Source organism: Balaenoptera borealis (assembly GCF_965194805.1).
Source record: "Balaenoptera borealis genome assembly, chromosome: 2".
Taxonomy (NCBI): domain Eukaryota; kingdom Metazoa; phylum Chordata; class Mammalia; order Artiodactyla; family Balaenopteridae; genus Balaenoptera; species Balaenoptera borealis.
Window position 1 is genome coordinate 182,470,995 of NC_138867.1, and position 17,499 is coordinate 182,488,493.

Consider the following 17,499-nt stretch of genomic DNA (forward strand, 5'->3'; position numbering starts at 1 on the left):
GCGCACGGTCCTGGACGCGAGGGCCGGCAGGCGCGGCTGGTCACAGTGCAGCTTTGCTGTAGGGCCGTGCAGACAGGGCCGTGCAGACAGGGCCGTGTAGGCAAGGCCGCAGGTGGGTAAAAGCAGCATGTTCGTGCGCGTGTGCGGGCGAGTGCACTGCTGTCTAAGCAAAGGACCTCCCCAACCACGCTCGCAGGTGGTGACCCACCTTGCTCCCTGCAAAGATCATCAGACGCTAGGCCTGGTCCTCACAAAACACCCCGTGTGGATTTTGTCTTGTTCTTAGTACTCTGAGAGAAAGCTGGCACCGTGGAGGCATGCAGAGACTCCAAATCGCAGGCTATAGAGGTGTGGGAGGAGCCCAGAACCCCTCATCCAGCCCCGACTTCCCTGGCAAAGGGATGAGGGCCGGGCGGCCCGCACTCAGGGCTGCATCGTGAGGATTCTTGGTTCCTCTCACCAGTCAAATACAAGGTCTGCTCCTGTGATACTAGACTCTTTGTGGCATCAGGTTGAGCAAGGGTGTGACGCTCCCCATGGCCGTGGGGTGGGACGGAGCGTGGGCACGTGAGCATCCCCCGAGTGGGTGTCGAGGCCTCTCTGAGCCTCGTCTCCCCGTGGGACCGGGTTTGCCCAAGCGCGTCACCACTCGGCATAGCATCTGGCACGCAGACATGTCAGCTCCAGTTGTTCCCAGCTTTTTGTTAATGTTAACAGCGCTTGTTTGTTGGACTTTTCATTGAGATAGTGGTGGTTTCACAGGTGGTTGTAAGAAACACCGCGGAGAGGCCCACGTGCCCTCACCCAGCGCCCCGAGTGCTGACGTTTTGCCAAACTACAGTCACTGTCACAGCTGGGATGTTGGCCTTGAACCCGTCCGCTGAGTCAGAGGTCCCAGGTTTTACCGGTCTCACTTGCACCTGCGTATGCCTGTGCGCACGTGCGTGTGCATGCGTGTGGTCTGCTCCGTGCGAGCTTATCACCTGCCCAGGCTTGTGCATCCGCCTCCACCACCGAGATGCCGGGTGCTTCTGCAGAGTCCCCGTGCTGCCCTTTCCTGCTCGCCCCTCCCGCGCCCACCCAGCGCCGCTTGAGACACGGTTAACGTGGAAGCAGCCGCGCACGGCCTCCGTCTGCATCGGAAGGACTTGGTCTGCGTGGCCTCCCCGCAGTGGGGGCAGCACTTCTGCCTCTTTTCCGGGCACCTGTCTCTGAGTCCAGGACAGCACAGTTGGCTGTGCGGTCTCCGTCCCAGCCGAGCGAGGGGCCAGGCAGGCCTCTTTCTAATGCTCCTCTGGGTTTTTTCTCATTCCACATCTGATCCGTGTCTGTGATAGAGAGTCAGGCATCGGGATGGCATAAACTGCGAACATTTGTTCTTTCTACGGGCTCAGACTCTGTGAAGCGTGTTCTGAAGTAGTTTACTGTTGGCGCCTTGGTGTATATCCTTCCAGGCTTGTCTCCGTCCCACAGGCTTTTACATCATGTCCGTGTGCGTGTGTGTGTGTGTGTGTGTGTGTGTGTGTGTGTGTGTGTGTGTGTGTGTGTGTGTTCTGTGGCTTAGGTAAAAACACAGATTCCTGGGACTTCCCTGGCGGTCCAGTGGTTAAGACTCTGCGCTTCCATTGCAGAGGGCGCGGATTCAATCCCTGGTCAGGGAACTAAGATCCCACATGCCACGAGGCACAGCCAAAAAAAAAAACCGCACAGATTTCTACATTCCAAGAGCACCCTTCCCACTCCTGTCCCTGCCCCCAGAGCCAGCCGACATCACCAGTGCCTTTGGTATTTTCCAGAGGCATTTCTATTCCGCAGAATGTTGACTCTTGGCGTGGTTAGAGGGCATTGGATTAGCAGGCCCACTTTGCCTCGTCTTAAGGCTTCCCAGAGACAAGTCAAGGGTGCCCCGTGAGAGCTCAGTCGTGTGCCAGACGCTGTCAGACATCTCGGGCACGCGGTGCGGGAAGCGTGGGTCTGTGCCTCGCGGCCACCTCCCCCAGGTGGACCCCGCGGTTTGGGAGCAGTGTTCTAACAGTGAAGTGTGTCCCGTGTCGTTCCGGTAGCACGCATCCTTGCTTGGCTTCTGAGGTCAGATTCTGAAAAGCCGGAATATTCTTTCAAGCAGCCCCTGAAACTAAATGTGTGCTCCTTTGAGGATGCTTGCTTAAGAAACTCATTGATTTTTAGAACAAACAAAAGAGAAGGAAACCTTATGTCTTTCCGTCCGAGCTTCTGAGTCTTCTATCTGTTGACGGGGCTTTAAAAGGAGGCCCGTGAACAGAGGGGTGGGGACATCAGGCCTCCCGTGAACTGCGGCGACGGGGAAGGCGCGGTGCCAGGTGGGCACACAGCCCCCTCAGGCCGCCCTCGCTCTCTGCCGGCAGACCTACCGCGAGCACCTGGAAGGGCAGAAGCACAAAAAGAAAGAGGCGGCTCAGAATATGGGCATCCAGCCCAACGGCAGCCCACGAGGGGTGCAGGTGCAGCTGCACTGCGACCTGTGTGCCGTGTCCTGCACCGGGGCGGAGGCCTATGCCGCCCACATCCGGGGCTCCAAGCACCAGAAGGTAGGAGCCCCTCACAGGCCCCGGCCCACTCGGGACCCAGAGGGGCGTCCGATGACACGGGGGGTGGGCAGCCACCCACGAGAAGTAGCTTTCCCTGCAGGCCCACGCGTCCTCCTTCCTCAGAAGCCAAACCCCTTCTCCCGGTTATAAAGGTCACACCTGCCCCTGGACAGAAGCATGGAGCAGGGCAGCTCATACCCAGATCCCAGAGGAAACTGTTCTTGGCCTTGGGTGTGTCTGCATGTATATATGAACCAGAGTTTGTATGTTGATGAGATCAAACGGTATATTCCATTCGGGGTCCTTATTTATTAAAAATCAAAGTAGTAAGGTTTAATATTTTAATATCAAAGTTTTCATTGATACTAAATTATTTAATATCTGCATTTGTCATATTTATTACTATTTTAATATCAACGTTTTCCTGTGGGCTTAAAAATGCCTGTAGTATGTCATCTTATGAGGAAATGAATGGGCTCCTTCACCCGAGAGAAGGTAGGGCACCTCTCCCTGTGCCCTCTTTCTATGGTCCAGAGGTGCTTTTTGGAAATCAGCAAACCTTCCCCAAATGGCATCACGAACCTGCAAGGTGCTGCTCACCTTTCGGGTGTGTGCTGAGGACAGGAGGAGGGGGAATTCCTGGCTGGACGCCTGCTTTGAGCTGCACCACACAGTTTAGAGCGAGAGGGTTAGGAAGGCCCCTGTCCCATGGCTGCCTCTCTCTGCCCCGTCCACAGAACCCCTCCAGCTGCCCCAGCTCACCGGCCATGCTCCCTCCTGCCCCCGGGCCTTTGCTCACACCCTGCCCTTGGCAGCCCCCTTCCAGCCCCCGCTGCAGGCTGGGCCGCCCCGAGCGCCTGCCTGAGGATCTGTCTTCTCCCCCTGCTTGTCAAGGGCCTTGTTCCCCAGCCCAGCTGGGACAGGCTCTCGAATGCCTGCGTGAACCCACAAAACCCACCAAGGAGGGAGCAGTGAGGCGTGGAGAAGGGGACGCGCCGGCCTGGTGGTAGCAGGGGTGCAGGCGGGAGAGCTGGGCCCAGGCGGGGTGAGCTGCGGGTGTCACAGCTCGCAGGCTGGGACTCATTCTGGGGTCAGGAGGCCCTGCAGCCAGCCCCGGGGTGGGGGGCAGGTTTGAGTCGTGAGTGTCAGAGACTTAGAGCCGAGAATGTGTCTGAGACAGTCGTCAGTGCAGACTCTGGGGGTGGTGGAACAGTCCTTTCCAACTGGAACTTTTGCAAGTAAGTGCCTTTGTCGGGGGGGGCATGCCGAGGACAGGGGGGTGACTGTATCCTAGGTGGATCTGTGTCCCTGGACGTGTATATGAGTTCCTGCAGAATGTGGAGGTGTGTCTATGGATGTGTACACCCACGTATACCGAACATGGATCTGTTGTGTGTCGTGGACGTGTACACGTGTACATCTTAGCAGGCGGTCTACACACACTGTGTCTCTACCTGGGGCTGGCGCCGGGCTGGTGCTTGGCATGCAGAAAACAGCCGTGCTTCTTAGCGCAGGCGGTGGAGTTTGGAGGAAGGGGGTCTGTGTAAGCCAGCAGGGGTGTCAAAGTATTATAGGTCCCCCATGTGCAGGAGTAGTGGGGGCCTAGAAGCAGGAGACAGCTCAGGAAGGCCCTTCCCAAGGCATTTAAGTGGGAGCAGGGGAAGGGGCAGGGTCCCCGGGGACGGGATGGACCACCGCCCTCACTTCCACAGGCTGCCAGCTCCCCCATGCCCGGTGAAGTGCTCTTCCCACCCCTGAGGAAGGTTGGCCAGGCCTGAGCGGCCCTGACAGGGGGCTGGGTCTGTTCCAGGTCTTCAAGCTGCACACCAAATTGGGGAAGCCCATTCCCAGCACAGACCCGGCGCCAGCGAACTCGGCCCAGGCCACCAGCACCAGCCAGCCGGCCTCCACCCCCCTCACCGCAGAGAGCCCCCCCGCAGCCCCTGCCAGCCCCAGCATGTGTGCCCCAAGCAGGCCAGCGCCAGCCAGGAGACCGGCCGCCTCGAAGGCCTCGCACGTGGGTACGTGTCTCTGCATTTCACAGCCCCTGCCCTGCCTCAACGAGCTCGAGCCTCAGAGACGGGATGGTCCGGTCAACGGTGTACGTGCAGCCATCACTTCTGGGGAGGCAGGACCTATGAAGGGGGTGGTTCTCTGCCAGATCCCCGCCGGCGGGGTGCCTTCTGCCACCTTTGGCCCACCCTGGGGAAGCGTGGGCAGAACCAGTGCAGCTTCCATTTCTTCCCGTGGAGCTTGGGACTGAGCCGCTTGCTGGCCACACTCAGGAAGCCGGCCCTAGGCCTGGAGAATCCCCTGGGCTGCCGCCTTCCCCGTGCTGGAAGCAACCCCCTTCACACCGGGTGCTCTGATAAGTGAGGTGGGCCCCGGGAAATCCAGGCAGGTTCCTCGCAGCCCCACCTCCAGCCCTGCCTTCCCTCGAGTGTGTGTCACCCGCACCTGCTATGACCCCTGGGCAGTCACGGCTGCCGAGAGACATGCATTTCAAGGGTAAATAGGCTTACATGTCAGGCACTCACTCCAGGTGCCTGATTCACCCTCCACGGCTCTAGGTTTGTCATTAGTCCCACTTTACAGATGGAAGAACCGAGGGGAGGGGAGGAAAAGCACCTGGCTCTGGACCACCCGGTGAGCGGTGGGGGTGGGATTCCAACCCAGTCTCTGCTCTCCACCACCACGCTTCGTGTGGGAGGCGGGGCCTATTTTATTTTGCGCCTCAGCAGGCCTGAGATTTGAACCGTCACGTGATGTTGAAGATCAAATCATAAAGCGGTTTTGGTGACAAAGAAATGTCTCCCTTCTGAGGCTCAGTAAACGCTGGTCTGCCTGATGTTCCACTGTCGGTTAACTAAGGGCTGCAGACTTTGTGCAGCAGTGGCGGTTGTCCTCAGAGAGGGTCCTACGACCTGGGCCTCCCTGTGGACCCGTCCACCTTGGCACCAAACGCTGTGAGGGCCTCGCTCTCCCAGTCGTGACCCAGGCTGGTGGGAAGGGGTCTCGCAGGACTGTGGATCCCACTGGTTGACGTCACGGAAGGGGGAGGGGGGCAGCGGGAGACCCGGTGGCATCGAGTTGTACACTTCATGCTGGCGGACCAGAAGCCGACCGTGGTCGCCGGCTGGAGCAGATTATAAGTTACGCGATTCTTCCTTCCAGGGCCTCCTGCGCTGCCGACAGCAGACAGCAGACCCCCCCAGGGGAAACTGGCACACCCCAGATCAGAGCGGCCCGGAGAACCGCCCGCCCAAGGAGGCTCTGCGGAAGCTTCTGGAAGGTGCTGTGACGCACAGCCGGTGGGCCCAGGCTACGTGGAGGAGGTAAGTGCTAGGCGTCTGGCCATCGGCTCACCCTGCTCCGCCCCGGGCTCCTGTGGAGAAGGACCTTGCAGGGCCAGGCCTCGAGGCCTCGTCCCAGTTCTCCCCCTGAGACTTGCACACCTGCCCCGGGCAGACCTCAGTGAGCCAGCATCCTTTGGATCTCACTGGAAGGCCCGGGTGCTGGGCTTCAGATCTTAGAAGGAAGGCCCGAGACAGGCGGAGGCGTTTCCTCTCGCCGGGCAGCCCCTCTTCCTGCGGCAAGCAAGGTGGCAGGAGGGATCTGTGTCCTGGAAACCCACGGGCACGTGATCCTCGGGCACAGCAGCCAGCGTGCGCCCCACACAGCACCACCTGCACACCCGGGGCTTTGTGGAGCTCAGGTTCTGAGCCCCTCGCCCCGGGCCCACAGTCCCAGCCTCCCGGGTGCCTCCCGGGTACCTTCCGGGCCATGCATGTGGGCGTGTCTTCCGTGCTCGTGTTCGTGCTTTTCTTCACCTAACTCAGCACCTTCTGTTTGGTCCCCTGCAAAATAGCCACACCAGGCAGGCTTCTTGCCAGGCTGGTAGCAGCCCGGGGATGGGGGGGGACAGGGGAAGGGAGGATGGGACGGTGGTGGCAGACGGGAGCCGGGCCTGGGAGGGTGCACTGGTGAAGAGCCACTCCTCTGAAAGCATAAACCGCTGGGCAGACAGGGAGCCAGCGCCCGGCCTGGACGGCCCTGGGGGATGGAGGCGCCCTGCTGGAGCCCAGACCCGCTGCGTGGGGGCCGTGGGTGGCGCTCAGCCGTGCCTTGTGTCTCAGGTGTGCAACGAGGAGGGCAGAGTGATCCGGTTCCACTGCAAGCTGTGCGAGTGCAGCTTCAATGACCCCAACGCCCGGGACATGCACGTGAGGGGGCGGCGGCACCGGCTGCAGTACAAGGTGTGCCTGCAGGGGGCGTCTGGTGGGCCTGGCTCGGGGTGAGCATCTGTGCTCTTGACACCTTGGCTCTCGTCTCAAAACACACCTTTTGCCCCCATGAGTCGGAGCCCCTGGGCCCTTCAGCACTCGGGCTCAGCCAGAGGGACCCTTGGCTGCTTTCATGAGGCCTCCTTGTCACGGGTTTGCCGGGGCATGCGTGCACACGTGTGTTTAGACACACTTGACTGTCGGGCCCCGTGTACACTTGTGCACAGCACACACTGTGACTCTCCTTGTGACAAACAATGGCTTCTGGATATTTCCTCTCTTTTCAGCAGCCTTGTTGAGATATCATTCACACACCACGCAGCTCACCCATGTAAAGTGGCTTTTACTACATTCACAGAGTGTGCAACCAGCAGCTCCATCTAGTTCCAGAACAGTCCGTCAGGAGCCCCGTTCCCATTGGCAGCCACCCCCTACCCCTACCCCAGGCCCTGACAACCAGGAACCCACTCTCCGTCTCTGTGGACTTGCCTGTTCTGGACGTTTCCCATCAACGGAATCACACACCGCGTGTCCTTCTGCATCTGGCTTCTCTCACTGAGCATCGCGTTCTCAGGGTCCATCCACGTTGTAGCGAGTGTCAGGGCTTCACCCCTTTTCCTGGCTGAGAGATGCTCCTGTGTGTGGAGGGACACGTTGTGTGTGTTTCACCCGCTGAAGCCCACTTGTGTTGTTTCCACCAGTGACCAATCCTTAGACAACACTACACTCTTTGAGTGATGAAATTAAGTACTAAGGACAAAGCCCAGTGAGCGAATTAGCAATGCTATTTAGAATATATAGAGCTGGATCCCACACAAACGGAGTTTCCCTGGGTTACTCTGATCGGGACGAGCATTTCCGTTCAGTCCTCCATCAACACGCGTGACCACTGACCGCGGTTGCTCCTCCGTGTTGCGGCGCCTTCTCCCTCTGGCTCCTCTGTCAGATGTGCGGATGGTTGGCTTGCGCAGTGGCGGACGTCACGTCTGCCGCTCTGCAAGTCAGTCATAGTTTTGTTCCCCGCTCTGGTTCCCTTTCCTGCCATGGCCTTTGGGGATGAGGAGTGTTGACACTTTGGGGATTGAAACTCACTGTTGTCTAAACCTGGCAGGAGGGACTTCCCTGGCGGTCCAGCGGGTAAGACTCCGTGCTTCCACTGCAGGGGGCGCGGGTTCGATCCCTGGTCGGGGAACTAAGATCCCGCATGCCGTGGGGCGTGGCCAAACAATAAAAAAAGTTAAAAAATAAAAAATAAACCTGTCAGGAGGTGGCACCCCCAGCATTCTCGTCTGACCGAAGGTCCCCGATCTTCCCAGAAAAAAGTGAACCCCGATCTTCCGATTGCGGACAAGCCCAGCACGAGGGTTCGGAAGCTCCTGGAGGAGAGGCTGAGGAAGCAGCGGCAGCTGAGCAAGCAGCGTCTGGGGGAGCTGCGGCGCCGGCACGACGAGATGAGGTGCGGGGCCTCAGGGCCCTCCGCCCGCCAGCCGCGCTCAGCCCGGGCCGGACCAGGCGGCACGAGGAGCCGCTTCTGGGGCTCCCCACGGTCTCCCGCGTGACCGGCCCAGGGTCCCGCCGCTGCTTACGGCTCCTCGTCCCTGCCACCCCAGCAGGCGCTACGGCTTGTGCAAGAGGCGGCTGGAAGAGGAGCCACAGGCGCAGGAGGCGCGCTCGGGACGCTCGCCGGCCGACCAGCATCCACCTCCCCTCGGGAGCAGGCCGGGGCTGTCCACAGCCAAGCCTCTGGTGGGTGGTGGTCTCGTCCTGATGTCCGAATGCCTCAGGGGCTGGGAACTGGAGGGGGCTGAGGGCCTCACCTCCAGCCACAGCGATCCCTTGAAGCTTCCTGAGGCCCCAGTGGTCACATCCCTCAGGAGCCTTTGGGTGTCTGTCTGTCCAAGGGGGCCGGGCTGGGTCGGATGGGAACTGTGGATTGCACCCTGCTGACGGAGGGGGTCACCAGCTGCCTCGGGGCCTCTGGCTCGGAAATTCAAGAACGTTGCCCAGGGAGCCCACTGGACACCCAGTCGGCCCAAGCTCCCCACAGCCATCGGGGCCCTCGGTCCTCACTGGTCCACCTCCCCTGTGGACCCTGTCATTCCTCTGCCTGGCTCTCCGGCCACCGCTTGCCTGTCAAAGCCAGCCTGACTCCAGGCCCCCCGCGTCCCCCGGGTCACCGGGGCCTCTCAGCCTGCCTGTGACGTGACACGTGTGCCTTTCCCCGAAGCCCATGAGGCGGCCGGAGTCCAGCGACGACCGGCATGTCATGTGCAAGCACGCCGCCATCTACCCCACAGAGGAGGAGCTCCTGGCCGTCCAGAAGGCCGTCTCCCACTCGGAGCGTGCCCTCAAGCTGGTGTCCGACACAATGGCCGAGGAGGATTCCGCGCGCCCAGAGCCAGAGGGCGGGGAGTGCAGGTAATGGGCATTGCCCTCCTGTCCGGGGGCCCGGGGTGACAGAGGCGGCTCCATTGCTGGATGGCTTCGAGCCCTTGGACGCCCAGGGCTTTCCAGAAAACTCCCCAAGAGAGGCTCAGAGCCGGAGCCCCGAGGTTCAAAGGGAGTGGTAGTCCCAACCGGTGAGAACCGTTGTTCTAACACCAGAAGTTACTTTTCCTGTCGAAGGTGCGTGTAGAAATGTAGTTCACAGAGGATTAGCCCCTGTTTCCTCACCCGTAACGCGGAGATAAGTGTGATTCTCCTGGAGCAGGAGGTGCCGCTGAGCGTCCGCATGAATCATCTTTCCCGCTGCCGGGAGTGTCGCAAGATGGAAAGTCCCGATGCCTTGTAGTGAATCATGAGAGGGGGTTAGCTTTTCCAAGTCCCTTCTCTCTGGATGGCTTCTTTTCCATTTACTTTTTTTTTCTGGGCGCACCACACAGCTTGTGGGATCTTAGTCCCCCGACCAGGGATTGAACCCGGGCCCTCAGCAGTGAGAGCATGGAGTCCTAACCACTGGACCGCCAGGGAACGCCATCATTTACTTTTTTAAGGTTTTCTTTTTTTTTTTGGTGGTAAAATACTCATAACACGAAATTTGCCATCGTGACCATTTTTACGTGTACAATACGGCAGCACTAAGTACATTCACAACGTTGTGCAACCATCACCGCTGTCCATTTCCAGAACTTTTTCATGATCCAAAACAGAAATCCGTCCCGTGAAATTCCCCAGGCCGCTCGCTGCCCCCGCCCCTGGCACCCACCTTTCCACTCCCTGTCTCCACGGCTTGGCCTGTTCTGGACATTTCACACCAGTGAAATCATGCAGCATCTGTCCTTCTGTGTCTGGCTGATTCCAATCAGTAGCTTCTTCCTGCCACAGTGTTTGCTCCCCGACAAGAACGTGAGAGCCACTCGTGGGTCACCAGGTGTCATAACAAAATGCACTCGCCCCTCAGCGTGAACGCAGCTGCCTCCCCGGGACAGTGGGCCTTCCTCACCGCCTGGAAGGGGAAGCAGGCGCGGCCCCTCGGGCAGAAAGGGGGGCCCTCCCTTAACCTCCACCCCGATGTCTTCTGAAGGAAAAGGCCCCTCACTTAGTGCTTTGCAGTTTTGCTCCCGTTTTCTCCCCGTGCTCGTGTTTTGTTTTTTTTGTTTGAAAATATTTTATTTATTTATTTATTTATTTATGGCTGCGTCGGGTCTTAGTTGAGGTATACGGGGTCTTGGTTGCGGCATGTGGGATCTTTCGTTGCGGCGTGTGGGCTCTTCATTGCCGTGCGCGGGCTTCTCTCTAGTCGTGGTGTGCAGGCTCATTAGTTGTGGTGCGAGGACTCTCTAGTTGTGGTGCGTGGGCTCAGTAGCCCTGTGGCATGTGGGGTATTAGTTCCCCGACCAGAGATTGAACCGGCGCCCCCTGCAGTGGAAGCACAAAGTCTTAACCACTGGACCGCCAGGGAAGTCGTGGATGTTCCATTATTTACTTAACTATCACAAAGAGTGTGTTAGTGTTTGGGTTTTGTTTTTTTTTCTATTTTATTATGGAAATTCTCTAACACACGCAAAAGGTGAAGAGGCCTAAGTGACCATCCCTAAACCAGGGATGACTCACTTGCTCTCTACCCATCCCCCTCCTCGACAGACCACTGCGGTTAAAGGAAACCCTATCAGACACGATATCAGGCATCAGCCCGAGGGTGGAGTACGTGTCTCTAAACAAGACTCTTTTTATTTAACAAAACCAGAACACCATTATCATAGTTGAAAAAAATGAACAATAATTCTTCAACCCCATCAAATATCCAGTCAGTGCTGAAATTTCCAGTTGTCTTTTGGGATAGCATAACGTGGTCTTTTTGTTTAGGGTTTTTTTTTGTTTTGCAGTTGTTGTTGAATCAGGGTCCAAATTGATGGACAACCTGTCAGTCTCTTTATCTGCAGGTTCCCCGCCTCTCTGCTTTGTCTTCCCCTGAAGGATATGGTCCTGGTCCTGTAGACATCCCAGGTGCGGCCAGGTCCCCTCGGACCATCCCGGGCTCCAGCACTTGTGGTCCCGAGACAGACCACAGAGAAATACACAAATGCATTACAGAATTAGGTTATCTCGTATCCTGAGAAGTGTCACAAAGAAAACAACAAAGTGGGGATCAGGGAGTGGTGGGAGCAGGCGGCAGCTTCGAGAGCCAAGGGGCGGACATTTGTGTTGTGACAGCCGTGGGGAGGGCCGCCATGTGAGGGCACCCCAGGCAGCGGTCTGGGTGGGATGAGCCTCGTGGGGGGGGAGTGGAAGGAGAGGACGGTGGCGAGGCGGCCCAGGGGTCAGGCTGGGGGCCTCGGGCCCCGGGAAGAAGCTCGGGTGTCCCCAGCCTGCAGAGGGGCGGCACTGGGAGGGTGGCTGCCGGGCGGACGCGGTGGTGGCAGTCACCTGCGGAAAGTGACCAGGCCGGTGCGGTGCAGGTGGGGACGCGACTCGGGGGGAGGCAAGGAGCACCTGGCCGGCGACCTCGGGGGAGTCCAGCTGGGGGCGAAGTGGCCGCAGAGGCGGCTCAGCAGCACGAAGCCAGGGACCGACGAGGGGGCCCTGCTGGCTGAGGACCAGGGCGCCGCTGGGGGTGGCCGCGGGTGGCCTCTTCCAGAATGCAGTTTATTGGGAAACGGTGACGGCCGCCAGCCCTGCTGAGCAGCACAGCTTCCTAGCGGCGGTTCCAAGCGCTTCTCCCAGATCTGTCTCCTCGTGCCTTTTTGATCAGGTGCCCCCTGGCAAGGGCCGTGCCCCCGTTTTACAGATGAGGAAGCGACCCCGCGTGCAAGAGCGGGGACCCTTCCTCCCCACCCTCTGCCCACGCGTTTGTGGGTTTGTCTCGGCAGCCGCCCAGGCCCCTCTGCTCGGATCCTGAAAGGCGTGATGCGGGTCGGCCTCCTGGCGAAGGGCCTCCTGCTGCGGGGAGACAGGGCCGTGCAGCTGATCCTGCTCTGCTCCCAGAAGCCCACCCGCGCCCTGCTGCGCAGAGTCACGGAGCAGCTGCCCCTCCAGCTCCCGGTGAGGCGCCCGGCCGCGCATCACGTGGCTTCTATGCGGCCTGGACACAAACCGGTTTGTTTTTATAAACAGGCGCGAGGAGAGAGTGGTGGAACTTGAGGGTTCCTTTACAAAGGGGGTTCAGGGTAGAGCTTGGAAACAGTCTAAACGTCCGGCCACTGAGGACGGTTACTTCCGTCACATCCACAGCAGAGCCCAGCCAGTCGGCACGGAGCACAGATGGGACGAAATCCACAGGGCAAACACTCAGGCTCATGAGACTAGAGAGGTGCAGGGCTGGGGGTCGGCCGGACTTTCTCCTCCGGAGCAGCTCCTGTTGTTGTCATAGAGCTTTTTTTTTTTTTTTTAATAAATCTATTTATTTATTTATTTATTTTTGGCTGAGTTGGGTCTTCGTTGCTGTGCATGGGCTTTCTCTAGTTGCGGTGAGCGGGGGCTACTCTTCGTTGTGGTGTGTGGGCTTCTCATTGCAGTGACTTCTCTTGTTGCGGAGCACAGGCTCTAGGCGCATGGGCTTCAGTAGTTGTGGCACGCAGGCTCAGTAGTTGTGGCTCACGGGCTCTAGAGCGCAGGCTCAGTAGTTGTGGCGCACGGGCTTAGTTGCTCCGCGGCATGTGGGATCTTCCCGGACAGGGGCTTGAACCTGTGTCCCCTGCACTGGCAGGCAGATTCTTAACCACTACGCCACCAGGGAAATCCCTGTCATAGAGCTTTTCTCAAGCAAGATGGTAACCGGGAGAAGAGTGAAATCATGTCATGATTTAAATTGATCATCTTTCATTAAAATACTCAATTCCCAGGGCGGTTTCTTCTTCCTGATGTGTCTGCTGCCCTTCCCGAGACAATTCAGCATCGTTCCTCCGACTCGTGTAGTAAGCACTGGGGGCCGGGTAGACCCAGGCTCGCCTCTGGGGCTCCCAGTCTGGTCAGGAGACACAATAAACAAACACAGAGCAAGCTAACTTCCAGTTTATCTTCTGTAGAGAAATTAAAACCTGATGTCAAGTAGCGAGCACCTGGGGAGAGCGGGGGCCACTTCAGACAGGACCGTGGGAGGTGTGTGTCCTGACAGAAGATGGAACAGGTGAGGTGAGAGCTGAGAGATGAGGAGAGGCCTTGAAAGATGTGGGGGTGGGCAGTATTCCACATAGAAGGACCTGCACCTGCAGAGGCCAAGAGGCAGGAGGCCCAGGGAAATGCATGCCCGAATGCACAAGGGCCTAGATCGAGCTGGGCCTGAAGGCCATGTGGGGAGGTAAGATTGCCTCCTCAGGGAAATGGGGAGACTGGAGGGTTTTAAGCAGGGGAGTGACATGCTCCGACTTCACCAATTTAATCACTCGTTTCCTGAACACCCATGACATGACAGTTTTCTGCTCAATACCGTAGGGGTTGCAAAGATGGCTCAGATGCAAGCCCTGTCCTCTGGAACCTTGTAGCCCAGTGGCTAAGACAAATCCCTAAGCCCCATGAAGATGGGTGAGGCCATGGGGAAGATGGCGAAGGCCACGGGAGAGCTGGCAGTGCCCCCCGCTCCCAGCCATGTAGACAGACCCTCCTAGCTGTTACCTGGCCGAGTGTCTCAGGGGACCCCAAAGCAAGATGAGGGACACAGTAAAGCTTTTTTATGCAGGCACCGGGTCACTGCACCAAGCCTGCCTTCGTTTTGCAGTCTCCCCGGGAGGCTGGTAATCGGGGACGGCAGTTGGAGTTCTGATGACTGTGTGCAAGGGGTCCCTTCTCCCTGTGCCCCTGAGAGTGACAAGCCGGAGAGGGTGTAAATGGAGGGGAGGGAGATCTGCCGAGAGGGCAGGGCTTGTCTGGAGGCTCTGCTTGCAGGGGGGCTGACCCTCAGGGTATCCCCCAGTGATGCAGCCGGGGCAGGCGGGGTCCTAAGGACGCGTGTGCTGGGGCAGGGCTGAACCCTGGGCAGGCGTGGGGTGGGTCACGGAGCCGAGGGGCCTCAGATCTTGCCTGGAGGCAGCCCCTGTCCAGTGTCCTGAGAAACCATCGTTCTGCCCTCATTACCCAAACAGTAGCCTGCTGGACCAACTGAAGGATTTTGCGTTTTTCACTGAGTAGCATCTCTTGGGTCACATTCCATATTCATATGTAGGGAGCTTCATTCTTTTTTGTGGCCGAAGAGTATCCTGTTGCCACTTGTCCATAACTAGCTGGGTCCTTCCATGTAGTTGGACGTTTAGGTTGTGTCCAGTGTTCTGTGTTACCAGTGAGGCTGCAGCAGATGAAGAACCTTGTACACACACTGCTCCACACACGTGGGAGCGCGTCCCGAGGCAGAGTCGCTGGGTCAGAGGCATGAGCCTGGAGGCTTCTGCTGAGTGTGGCTAGGTCAGCCTCCACCAGCACTTTAGAGACGCATGGATTTGCCAGCCCAGCGCCTCCTCAGACTCTTTGAGTTTTGTCCTTCCTATAGCTGACGATGGCACCCCATTCTAGTTTTAACGTGATTCTCTCTTGCCATGGGAGTCTTTTTTTGTCATTGTGTAGAAAGGGTCACTTTGGTTTCTCTTTCTGCAAACTATCTATCACTTGCCAGTTTTTTTTTTAAGATTTATTATTTATTTATTTATTTATTTGTATTATTTATTTTTTTTGGCTGCATTGCGTCTTAGTTGCAGCACACGGTATCTTCATTGAGGCATGTGGGATCTTTGTTGCGGCACGCGGGCTTCTCTCTAGTTGTGGCATGCGGGTTTTCTCTTCACTAGTTGTGGCAGGCAGGCTCCAGGGCACGTGCACTCTCCAGTTGAGGCGCGCAAGCTCAGTAGTTGTGGCACGCGGCATGTGAGATCTTAGTTCCCCGACCAGGGATTGAACCCGAGTCCCCTGCACTGGTAGGCAGATTCTTTACCACTGGACCACCAGGGAAGTCCCCACTTGCCGGTTTTGCTGTTGGGTTGCTGATCTTGCTGTTCTTGAGCTTTGGGTGTTTTTACATATGAAGGCACCTTGATGCTGGGTCTGCTGTCTATATGCATTTCTACGTGTGCACTTCCGGAGGCTGGGGCTGTGTCTGTGTCCCTAGGAGGTTCCAGAACACCCGGCATGGGGCCTGGTACACGACCACATCCTGCCTGTCAGCTGGAGTAATGAGGCCTTGTGTTGTATTTGCACCTCGTAGATGGTGACAGAGGACAAGTACGAGGTCTCCTCCGACCCTGAAGCCAACATCATCATCTCCTCCTGCGAGGAGCCCAGGATACAGGTCACTGTGTCCATCACCTCGCCCCTGATGCGGGAGGACCCCTCTGCAGACCGAGGTGCGGCAGGGCCCTTCCGTCTAGCCCTCCTCTCCACACACCCGGTGGCCTAGGGCAGCATCCGCCTCTGCTCTGGGCGGGAGGTGGGGGGGGTTGCCACGGCCAGTTTCCGGCACTTCCGTCAGCCCGGATGTCCCGGTGAGATAAGAGCTGGGCCTTGGGGCTGCAGAGGAAGGGAGGGTAGAGAGCTGGGGCGGAGTGTCAAGTGGCTCAGTACCCAGCTGTGGGGCACGTGCATGGGGAGCACTTCCTCCCATCCCTCCTGGCCGTGCGGGCACCTGCTCCCCGCCCAGAGGAGACCAGCTGTGCTGCGTCCCCCAGCAAGGCAGGGGCCCAGGGACCTGAGACAGATGCGCATTGCCTGAGCCAGTGGGTGGGGGTGCGGGGCGAGGCCAGAGGGCAGCCAACAGGGAGGGTGCAGGCCAAGCCGATGGGGATGCACCCGAGTCTCATCCAGCCGCGGAACCTCCTGGAACAGCCCCGGAGACTGTTTCCCAAACTCCAGTCTTTCTTGGACCCCCTTCATTATTGTCAGATCTGAGGGCCACGAACCACTGATGCTTTCCTCTGAATCAATTCCTTTTTGACTCTTAAATTTTTAAAGAGGAGAGCCTTTGAACCGTAAGTGGAAAGCCGTTACCAGTTGTCATAAAGAGTGTCATCTGAAAATAAATACAGTGGGAAGAAAAAGTGATGCCCTTCAGTTCCAGGTGGAGGCCCTGCTCGGGCTTGCTCCGAGGCGGGGATTGGGAATGTCGGAAAGGGTTCAAGGTCCGAGGCCTCGGAAAGAGGTGGACTGGAGGGGGCTAGAGAACCGGAAACCCCTCCGAGGGAGCCCCGGGCCCCCAAGAGCTGCGATGTCCCCGCCCTGCTGACTGCTGCGGGGAGGGGAGCTTTCAGCTTCCTCTGTTGCTTGCTCTCAGCCCCAGAGGAGCAGACCCAGGCCTGGGGGTTGGGGGGTTTATGGGCGAAAGAGAAACCTCTGCTCCCTCCTGTGACCTAAAACACCAGGACCTCGCAGAATAAGGGGAGAAGAATTTTCCTGAAGCAAGAAGAAGAAGGAATCAAAAACAGGCCGGAATTTCCCCCAGACACAGAGCCCTGTTCACCTGTGATGGCGTGTGCTCGAACCTGACCCGCTGTCTCCCTCTTAATTATGCATGCGGAAGTTTCTGGAAATCCAGCTTCATTCATAGTTTTCCATCTGAACCGTGATTTGCTAACCAAGGGAGTCAGCGCTGATGGCACCGGGTGGCAAGCGTGGAGCTCTTTCCTCGTGAGAGCGCAGAACCCGGAGGAGATGGGATCTTCGTGGAGAGGATGTCTGTGGTCCTTGCAGCATCCCAGAGAACGGGCCAGTGAGCGGAACCATGTGTCTTCTGGATAAATGCAAAGAAGCCTAGGGACCTGAGGGCCCGGCCACGTGGCCCAGGCAGCGGGAGCAGGGAGAGGGGCGCGTGGCCCATGTGCCCTTCTCTTCTAGAAGGAACAGAGGTGCCTCCGCCTGACCCGGGAGATGTCCTGAGCTCAGAGAAGTGCCTCCAGTCGCTGGCTGCCCTCCGTCATGCCAAGTGGTTCCAGGTCAGGGGTCGGGCCCAGAGCGGGCTCCCAGTACAAATGAGGGGCAGACGTGGGTGGGGCGGCTCCTTGGCCGGCTGCTCGACCCATGTGTCCACGCCCAGCGCTAACCTGATGGAGGTTACATCCTGGCTGATTGGGTCGGGAACTTGAAAGGAGTGACCACCACTCGGGGGTGGGGGGCCGTTTGGGAGTGGAGTCTGCTTCCGGTCGCCAGCCGTGAGGCCAGCTGGCCCATGCCTCCCGGAGTCCCTCACTGCCAGGACAGGACCCCCGGCTGGGCTCGCTGCCCCTGGATCAGCCCTT

At 58.4% G+C, this 17,499-nt stretch overlaps 1 protein-coding gene across 6 annotated transcripts in view; it reads left to right on the forward strand.

The window, feature by feature from the left end:
- Positions 1-17,499, forward strand: part of ZFR2 (zinc finger RNA binding protein 2) — a 45,917-nt gene that overhangs the window by 21,661 nt on the left and 6,757 nt on the right. For 4 of the 6 annotated variants that reach the window (XR_014241756.1, XM_082381655.1, XM_082381658.1 and 1 more), the window contains exons 6-15: positions 2,385-2,567; positions 4,378-4,588; positions 5,742-5,902; positions 6,704-6,823; positions 8,167-8,306; positions 8,461-8,596; positions 9,078-9,268; positions 12,160-12,385; positions 15,477-15,615; positions 17,099-17,196. Coding sequence is in view for 5 of the 6 variants with exons in the window: in XM_082381655.1 (XP_082237781.1) it covers positions 2,385-2,567; positions 4,378-4,588; positions 5,742-5,902; positions 6,704-6,823; positions 8,167-8,306; positions 8,461-8,596; positions 9,078-9,268; positions 12,160-12,385; positions 15,477-15,615; positions 17,099-17,196 (1,605 nt within the window). In the remaining variant the exon portion in view is untranslated. The remainder of the gene's footprint in view (positions 1-2,384; positions 2,568-4,377; positions 4,589-5,741; positions 5,903-6,703; positions 6,824-8,166; positions 8,307-8,460; positions 8,597-9,077; positions 9,269-12,159; positions 12,386-15,476; positions 15,616-17,098; positions 17,197-17,499) is intronic. The other 2 variants (XM_082381656.1, XM_082381657.1) reach the window with 2 other exon arrangements.